Genomic DNA, 9926 nt, shown 5'->3' with positions numbered 1-9926 from the left:
GTTTACGACACCAACTGTCTGCCGTCTATAATCCAGTTTTGAGATCCCTTCCCAGACGCCTTAACGCCCACTCACATCCTGGTCCATCTGACCTCAGGAAATCTCATGATGGGGTGGGGCTAGGTTTCACAATGAGCTCTCCTGCAACCTTGGGTGATTGTGACCTACACCCATTTTCACACCTTCCATCATGTGATTAGGTAGAGGATCATGAGCTCTGTGGGTTACTCCCACCAGAAAACCCCCAGATGAAGTCATTTTCAAAATTTGCATGAAGAACCTTCCAACCAATGGGGTTTTGTTGATAACATTAGGCTCTTTGATTGGTGGATCCATGGCCACCAGCACAGTGAGAACAGGCTTAAAAAGGTCCCAGCACAGCATTCACTGCAAGCTGAACAACAGCAATGGCTAATCTGATGCTTCTTCTTCTTATCCTGTGGGTTGGTGAGTGAAATATTGCACTTATTTCCTGTGTGTATTTTCACTTGATTTGAACTATTTCTCAGGTTGTGACAAAGCTGTCTTAACAAAGGATCATTTAACTTGACTTGGTTAAGTTTCACTAAATCATCAGATACTGTTTTTGTTCATCTTTGTCCTTTTTTTATTTTCATCAAATCTTTGCAGACACATTTCTGCTGTTTACAATTATAATAACTGAAACGAATATGTTGTTCTTCAGACAGTAGAAAAAAACAGTTGTGAGTAACTTATTTTCTTTTTCAGGCATCACAGTGAGCACAGGAGTAGATTTGCACAAAAGGGTCTATGGAGGTCAAAAGTGTCCAGACACTGAGCGTCGGTATCATGTGAAACTGATGGCAACAAATGGAATACATGAAACTTTATGTGGTGGCTCACTGATCCATGAACGCTGGATTCTGACTGCAGCTCACTGCTGGAAAAATGAACCTGGATGGTGAATAAATAACAGTTTGACTTAAAATTGTGTTTTATAAGAATTTAAAAATAAAGATAGCATTTCTTATGCTCATGTTCACTAATTACAGTCACTAACACCCATTTCTCCTTGTGCAGGGATATGTATGCAATTTTAGGAATTCATCCAAGTCCATGGTGGACAAAGTTATTACCATTTTTTAAAAGACAAAAAAACGTGAAAGTCACAAGTGGACCAGTGTTTGTGGGCACAAATACGATTGATGACATCATGCTACTGGAAATTCCTCCACAACCAGGCAGGATCACCGTTGCCTTACCAAACTGTGCAAATCCTCCCAAAATGTAAGTTGTGCCTATACCAAACAAGTGTGACACCTTGCTGACTTTTACACATTTTTATTTCTAAAGAATAACTCTGGAGTCCATTACTCACAATTATTAAGGAAATTTAATACGAAAACATCATTTGATAAAATATTATATATTAGACCACGACAGCAATTTACAGTGATTGTTGTTCTAACTGATGAAACAAGACTGAAACAGCAAATTTAACCAAACATGAAACAATTTTCAGAACGGGACTTAAACAGGTTCAATCCTGTAAAACAAGTTAATGAAGCAGGCGAAGATGGTTATCATCCTGGTCAGGGCAGTGTAGAGGAAAATGAAGATGACATCAAGATGACATCATACTTAGTGGTCAAGATGACATCATACTTGTGAAGTTCCAAACCCATTACTGACATATATGGATGGATGTGAGATTAATTTATGATTATTTTGTTTTTGTCTGTTTCTAGAGGACATGTTGTTCAGGTTGCAGGACTTGGTGGTTATACGGTAAATGCCACGGGCCACACACGTAAGACCATTTTGTTTGATTATTTTATGCTAGAATTCTGATTGTGCATTTTGTGTCTGTTTTATATTTATGTTTTTTTTATACTAATGAAAAACAAAGTGTATTTTTTCATCCTATAGTAGATATACTGTATGCCAGGTTCCCTGATTAAAAATCATGTGGAAACGTCCAGAAATAATACAAAACATCATTCTTCTCAAATTTTTAGTTTTTGAAACGTTATGAATGATTTTTGTTTTTGTCCTTTTTTCTCTAGTCGATGATGAGCCACCTGATCTCCTGTGTGGAAACATGCATGTTGTCAAGTGTCCTCCTCCCAAAAAATTTAGCTGTTATTCAAATAAGATAAAGCTGCCGTATAGCAACAGGTTGTGTGTGCAAGAACCTAACATAGATACACGTGGGGTGAGTTGGCATGACTGCTAATATTACTGGATATCATCTGTGTATGTTTTAGATATTTTGGAACAAACTTAAGCGCAAACTATATTTTTCTTTCTCAGGGTGATTCTGGTGGTGGAGTGTTATTCAACAACATGATTTATGGTGTAATCAGTTCTGGCCAAGACCGTGCCTGTACTGGACCAGCTGTTACTGTGAATGTTTGTTCTTACATGACCTGGATAAACCAGGAAATTAATCCAAGAAGTGATGGAAAATAACTGAATGAAAAATAACATCCAGAATAAACAATCATCTCTTCATGAAACTTGTGTGCGATGTGTTGTTTCTATTCTAGAATATCTTGATGTTAACTCTAAATAGTAAACCTTTTTCTTTGGTTTAAGGGTTAGATTTTGTGTGTCTTTGAATGTGGTGTCAGGTGTGTAGCAGCTCATCCTGTTGTTCAGAAACTCTCAGACTCACACTGTGAAGATGCAGAAAGGCTTTCTGATCAGACATGCTACCAATCAGCTGCACTCATCCAAGTGACTTCTTCAGTCTCAGCTGACTGCAGGTTTCCCCAGTCTTATAAACAGTACATTTGCAAAATGACTGAAACTAGCACCACTGATCCCTTTGATCAATGGCCTTTGATCAGTAGTTGTTCATCAATGGTCATGAGAATCTGTATATTAATTACCAAGGAACTGACCTCCTAGACCATTGTTCATTCAGTGGTGCTAGTTCAAATTCAAAGGTTCCTTGTTGATTGATATGAATTTTATTTCACGTGAATAATCAGTAATTACTTATCAAAAGCACTATGTCCAGGTGATTCACTGTCATACAGGTTCTGCTGTGTTGATTCTAAACGGTCTTTAGCAAAAATATAAAACAACCAAATTTATAATTACATATACCTAACTAATAGGGTTGCCACCACTCCCCCACCCTCTGTTTCAAGATGCTTGATTGAAAAAACTGATTTTACTTTAATGCACGTACCAAACAAATGCACAGAAATCTATTATTTTTCTCCTGTAATCAAATAGATTCAACATCTTTCTTCAACAGAATTGCAGACTGCACAGATGGTACCTTCCCAAAGGAAAGAACTTACTAGGGTATATACTAGACTTAATATTTACTGAATACAATAATTTATTTCTATACATTTTACATCAGATGAAAACTTTGGTTGTAAGATTCAGATAAATATTTATTAAAAGCGAGACATTTTAAATGAGAATATGAAAGAAAAGTAAGGATCCTGATGTTATTTGTCTCTCAGAAACAGTTCATAACTTCCCTTCAACTCATCCATGTCACCTAAAAGGTAAACCTGTTTCTCCATCACCTGTTCAGCTCTGATGATTCAGTAAGGACATCTCCTGGTTTCATCTTCATGTTTCCCTCTCACCACATATCCAAACCGATATCATGACCAGCAGCTTTACAGCCGTGGCTCCAGCAAACATCAGCTGACACTAGAAATTAACATTAAATAAATTCTACCGACAGCTGATCAAGCTTAAACGTGCTGCTGTTGTTTAGCGCGACATCTGCTGGTTCCCTCTTTCTGGCGCAGAGAGAAAAGCTGATCAGCTGATCATTGATCAGTTTCATGATTGAATTAGCATCTTTCTAGCTGAAGTAGTTATGAAATCGCGTTCCTTTTCACCTCAACTTTAAAGTTCGACCTCCTCTGCTGTAACTGGTCAAGCCCAGAGTCGATCATGACCAACTGGCCAATCCACCACCATTTATTTATATCGTTAAAAAAGAAAAGAAATAAAACCCCATCGGCCCATAAAAACTGAAAATCACGAGCGGCCCACCGGGCAAATGCCCAGTATGCCCGATGGCCAGTCCAGCCCTGACTATATACAATATTTTGAAAGAGAAGACACGTCCATGCATTTTGCAATCACTACTGGAGCTACTGCGAAGTTGGCACTCAATTCCAGCTGTAAGTCAGAGCTGTGGTCAAGACATGATACCAGGAGAATTCGTGTCAAGCACGTTCATTAATGCAGCAGAAAGAAAAAAGTGTGCACAGTATGTGTTTTGTGGTTTGAGGATACTCACTGTTTCTGCACTCAAAGCTCACAGACTAACAAAAACAACAGTTTACAAGTGAAGTTAAATTTAGTCTCTTTACATTTTTGTGCCACTTATATAAAAAGGTAAAACAGTGGCAAGTTTTGGGTTTGCAGGAGCTGTTTTACTTCCAGTCTGCCTGCAGATGGTTAGCAGCTGCTAACGTTTATCTCTGTTAGTAAAATGTCTTCTCCTGCCGTTGGCTTATCAAACAGAGGCGAGGTGGTGTTGTACATTAACTTATACTCCCTCAGAGTGCGTTCGATTCAATTTGCATTGTTATAACAGTGAACACATTATTATAAGCTGCTCTTTTTATGACTGGGATTTTGCACACAAACACAATAATTTACTTTGACCACAAACATGTGGCCACATAATTTTATTTAACCCATTTTTAAAAGCTTGTCTCTGATGCCTGGATTGTCTTGCAAAATACTACAAAAGATATTTTGTAAGTTCTTCTTATATAAACTTTCATGATTTTATTGGTGATGACAGATTATATTGACTGATTGTTCTGGAAGGACAGACAAATAAAAACTGGAGGATGCTGAGTAGAGAGAGTGTGTGTGAGATGAGGCAGTAAGAAAGTAGGTGGATAATAGAAACTAATAATAAGATCATCAAGAGTTAATTCATTTGATTAGTTTCATTATTTTTATTTTAATGTTTTGTTTTTGGTGAAGGGATGATTAAAATTACACTTTCAGCAGCGACTAGTGAAGTGAAGAAAAAAAAGAAGAAAAATGTGTTTCTTTAAAAGATCAAAGCTCAACCAGTAACAGCACGAGGTGGAGGAGAAGTGAGAGAGTCGTCTTTTCTTTGGCAGTTAATGTTGCTGTGCCCACAGTTCCTTATAGTGGTGAAAGATAAGTAAGCACTGAAGCAGCTGCTACAGAACTCCTTAATGCCATTTGCAAGTCAAATTCACCTTTTAGGCTGATACGAGGACACAGGAGCATTTTCGTCTTCAGGATGTTTTAACATGATGTTATATTGCTGATGTGCTCTTGGAAATATCAGCATCAGTTCCACAGTAAAAAAATTACTCCTGTCATTATTTTATCAATGCAAATGTGATCATTTGTACTCAGTGCAAACTACAGCAGTAAGAGAGGAAGGCAAATTAGAGACATCAATGGTTATTCATACACTTCCTCTCATAATACCCATTGTGTTGTCTATTGTCTATTTTCTGCTCTGCTGACTACATACAATATTTTGAAACAGAAGATACATCCATGCATTTCGCAATCACTACTGGAGATACTGCAAAGTTGGCTCCCAATTCCAGATGTAAGTCAGAGCTGTGGTCAAGATAAGCGTGTGTATTAATGCAGCAGAAAGAAAAGTGTGCACAGTATGTGTTTTGGGCTTTGAGGGGACTCACGGTTTCTGCACTCAAAGCTCACTGGCTGACGAAAACAACAGTTTACAAGTAAAATTAAACTTTTGTGCCACTTATTTAAAAAGGTAAAACAGTGGTAAGTTTTGGGTTTGCAGGAGCTGTTTTACTTCCAGTCTGCCTGCAGATGGTTAGCATGTGCTTACGTTTATCTCTGTTAGTAAAATGTCTTCTCCTGCCATTGGCTTATCAAACAGAAGCAAGCTGGCTGTCATGGTCCTGGGTCATGTGACCCAGTGTTTGAGTTTTTTTTATATCTTTGGTATTCAGTTGTGCCCTAGTTTAGTTCATCTAGTTAATTTCTAGGTTGCTGTTTAGTCCTTTGTTTCTTAGTTGTTTATGTCATCTCCTCCTGTACTCAGTCTCCCTGGTTCGTGCGTCTACCTGTCATGCATCATGTCTGTGTGATTATGTTAAGTTCACGTCATGTCTAATCTCCATGTCTCCTGTTTTACTTTGAAAGTCTGTGTCCAATGTCAGTGTCTTTAGTTTCACTTCTCCTGTCCTGTCTTTAGGTTCATGTGTGTCAGCTGTGCTCCCATGTGTGGCCACTTCCCTTGATCATCCCTTATATGTATTCAGTCTCTGTGTTTCATTCAGTCTGTGTTGCGTCGTCTGTGTTCCACGTCTGTGTTCATATATTTCATAGTTCCTTCATGTTCTGGCACAGTCTTGTTTATAGTCTCACTGTTCTTAGTTTCTTTCCAGTTTAGGTTCCTGTTTAGTTGTTGTCCTGTTCAGCTCTCGTTTAGTTTAGTTCATGTACTCCAGCCTCAAATAAAGGCTCGCCTTTTGTTTAAAGTTAATTTTGTCTGCTCATCTGTGTCCGCACCTGGGTCCTCCAAACACTCTCCACACGGTCAGCCACTGAGGACCGTGACACTGGCATTGTGTTAACTTATACTCCCTCAATGTGTGTTTGATCAAATTTACATTATTTTAGTTTTAAACACGTTATTATAAGCTGCTCTTTTTATGACTGGGATTTTGCACACAAACACAATGATTTACTTTGACTACAAACATGTGGCCACATAATTTTATTTAACCCATTTTTAAAATCTTGTCTCTGATGCCTGGATTGTCTTGCAAAATACTACAAAGGTATTTTGTAAGTTCTTCTTATATAAACTTTCATGATTTTATTGGTGATGACAGATTATATTGACTGATTGTTCTGGAAGGACAGACAAATAAAAACTGGAGGATGCCGAGTAGAGAGGGTGTGTGTGAGATGAGGCAGTAAGAAAGTAGGTGGATGATAGAAACTAATAATAAGATCATCAAGAGTTAATTCATTTGATTAGTTTCATTATTTTTATCTTACTGTTTTGTTTTTGGTGAAGGGATGATTAAAATTACACTTTCAGCAGTGATTAGTAAAGTGAAGAAAATGAGAAGCTGTTGTGTTTCAGTGTGACCACACAGGGGCAGTGCTGCATAAATGTTGTGTTATCTTACCAGGCATGGTCTCTTTATAAATGCCCAACAGAGCAACAAAATGACTTTAATTATATGCTCTGTGGTCAGTTGTCAGTTTGGTTTACTTGATACAAACCGTCTCCTCTCAGATCTCAGAGGACTGATGTCTCATAATGGGTCCCTGCATTAGTGTGATGGAGTGTCTGTAGTCGAACTCAACTGATTTTTTTTTTCTTCAAAAAACAGAAACTTCTGACTGACTGATGGCTGATCTTCTCTGTTCCCCACAGATTTGCCAACTACTCAGCTAATGTGATGGTGGACAGGAAACCTGGGCTCTAATGTCAATTATTTGTTTTCAAATCATATAATATATTCAAAGCACTTGAGTTATTCCTAAGAGATCGAACTTAGAGATAGATCCACCTTTTTCCTCATCACCACATCATAAACTTCATGTAAAACACTGACTATAGCTGACACATATTCTCAGCACAGTCAGACATTTAAGACTAAACAGCACAAGGTGGAGGAGAAGTGAGAGTCAAACATTTGAGTAAAAGTATCTTATATTTGAAATTTCTGTGTTTGCAGTGCTGTGTTTACTCAGTGGATCTAGATCAGGGGTGTCCAATTTGAATCCTCGAGGGCCGGTGTTCTGAAACTTTTACATGTGCCCCTGCTGCAACACATCTGAATACAATTAGAAGGTCATTAGCAAGACTGTATAGAACAGGGGTGGGCAATTCCAGGCCTCGAGGGCCGGTGTCCTGCGGGTTTTAGATCTCACCTTGGGTCAACACACCTGAATCACATGATGATTTCATTACCAGGCCTCTGGAGAACTATAGGACATGTTGAGGAGCTAATTTAGCCATTTAAATCAGCTGTGTTGGTTCAAGGACACATCTAAAACCTGCAGGGACACCGGCCCTCGAGGCCTGGAGTTGCCCACCCCTGGTATTGAACCTGACCTGAACACCTCAGCGTGCAGTCAAGTTCTATAGTCTTGCTAATGACATCACTTCCCTCCCTCTTTTTAAGTCCAGACTCAAAACTCACCTATTCACATAAGCCTGTTCCACATCAATTTTTCCATCCCGCTACTTTAATTTTTTTTTTTTTTACTCAACTTTTCTAATAACTTGTTGTTATTATTTTGTAAATTGTTATGTTTGTTGTTGTTATTGCTTGTGTGCAGTGTCCTTGAGTGTTTTTAAAGGCGCTTTCTTAAATAAAATGTATTATTATTAGTAGTAGTAGTTTTAGTAGTATTAGTATTATGTTATTTCAGGACACCAGCCTTCAAGTTTTGATGCCTTTTTTGTCACCTGCATTCCAGATGGTCAAATTCTGTGTTTTCTAATATGTAGAGTGTCTCTGCTCTCTGTCACACTCTGGGATGAATCACAGCTTCCATTATTAGTTTACAGTTTGTGTTTCTCATTAAACTTTGCGTTATTTAGCACCTTTTTCTATTTCTAAGCTATATCACAATATCTGTTCATTTAACCATATTTGCACTAAAATGCTGTTATACAAGAATCCATTTCAAGCCTGGGAGACCTTAGAGAATATGACAAACATTGTTGTGTTTTTGTCTGCATCTTTTTGGAGCATCTCAAGATTTTGTGATCTTTTCCGATGCCATAATACTTGAAAGATGGTGTGCATGTTTCTTCAGGAAAAACAAGCTTTAAAACAGACTGAACGTGCTGATGTTACAGTGATGATGTGTCCTCAGTCATATTGTTCAACAATGTCTCCCTCAGCTGGACTGGTGAAAATTAGCAGACAGGAAATAAGTGTCCCCTTCAGTCTGGGCAGAATGAAGTGTTTAAATGAACTGGTTAAATATTGATGTTGAATTTCTTATTGACTTTTCGTAGTGGTGTATCCATTTGTCTTTATATCTCTGGTTTAGGATCATAAGAATAAATCATTTTGACCAATGATGTTGTGTGACATTGTGAGCTAAAAAGTTCAGCACTTTTTAAAGCACTCTTACTATTTTGTTAGTTATACTCCAAAACATTGTTTGAATTTATGAACTTATGATGTTTTCAGTGCTTTGGATCAGGTCAGCTGAGAAAAGTTCAGACAAGTCGATGACGATGTGAAATCATGTTTGAGATTTCAAATCAATATTTCAGGTCATGTATCAAGTAAAAAGTCACTAAAGGCAGTTCAAGTCTGTTTGGTGCTTCATCCCCAAGATTTTATCTTCAGTTATTTTCTTGAACTGAAACTCTTATTGTTGTAAACTGCTGTGTTGGTCTCTACTTTATGTTGCAGGTTTAGAACCTGATCGCAACTAGTCTGAAGTTTACTCTGTTCTCTGTTGTGATTAATGCCAATAAAAAGTAACAATTACAAGCCTGTGTTCACTAACAGTCTGTTCGATACTTCTAGAAGATATCATCTGTCATTTCCTCACTGAGGAAAATGAATGAAGAGAGAATAAAACAGGGTTGGTTGAGAGAGCAAGTGGATGAAGAGGAAAGGGGGTGAGAGAGAAAAATAGTTAATAGTTTGTGGTGGATTTTTGTATGATATGTATAACTATGTAACTATATACACTATATGCCTATCTGCACTGAGCATATATACTCTCATTTTCACTGTAACTTTCACGTAGAGTCTTAAGCACAGGGTTTTCGGGAGGAGCCGTGCTGCTCTCTGATAGGAAGCAGGACCATGCTCTCCTGGAGAATGGAACAACTTAAAAATTCGATTAGAGTGTTATCTATTCTAAATATCGCTTGGAAAAGTAGAGTCAGCTAGTAAAGCATGCACTTTAGAACAGCACACAGCAACACTACATATGAGCGGACTACACCT

At 37.9% G+C, this 9926-nt stretch overlaps 1 protein-coding gene across 1 annotated transcript; it reads left to right on the top strand.

Annotated features, from left to right (window-relative positions):
• Nucleotides 1-344: 344 nt before the first annotated feature.
• On the top strand, nucleotides 345-2480 carry LOC120740749 (blarina toxin-like). The gene is made up of 4 exons (XM_040043221.1): nucleotides 345-447; nucleotides 730-922; nucleotides 1042-1248; nucleotides 1710-2480. Exons 1-4 carry the CDS (start codon nucleotides 408-410, stop codon nucleotides 1810-1812), a joined length of 543 nt encoding a protein of 180 aa, XP_039899155.1. The 5' UTR covers nucleotides 345-407; the 3' UTR covers nucleotides 1813-2480.
• Nucleotides 2481-9926: the final 7446 nt, after the last annotated feature.

The sequence above is a fragment of the Simochromis diagramma genome, unplaced genomic scaffold, assembly GCF_900408965.1.
Source record: "Simochromis diagramma unplaced genomic scaffold, fSimDia1.1 OVJJ01000048.1, whole genome shotgun sequence".
In the NCBI taxonomy this organism is placed as follows: Eukaryota; Metazoa; Chordata; class Actinopteri; order Cichliformes; family Cichlidae; genus Simochromis; species Simochromis diagramma.
Note: the sequence above shows the minus strand (reverse complement) of the source record. Positions and strands in the feature narration are given on the sequence as shown.

Coding starts and splice junctions, on each gene's coding strand:
- LOC120740749 (XM_040043221.1), top strand. CDS start 408: ATGGCTAATCTGATGCTTCTTCTTCTTATCCTGTGGGTTG. Junction 923..1,041: donor TGGAAAAATGAACCTGGATG/GTGAATAAATAA, acceptor CTCCTTGTGCAG/GGATATGTATGCAATTTTAG. Junction 1,249..1,709: donor TGTGCAAATCCTCCCAAAAT/GTAAGTTGTGCC, acceptor GTCTGTTTCTAG/AGGACATGTTGTTCAGGTTG.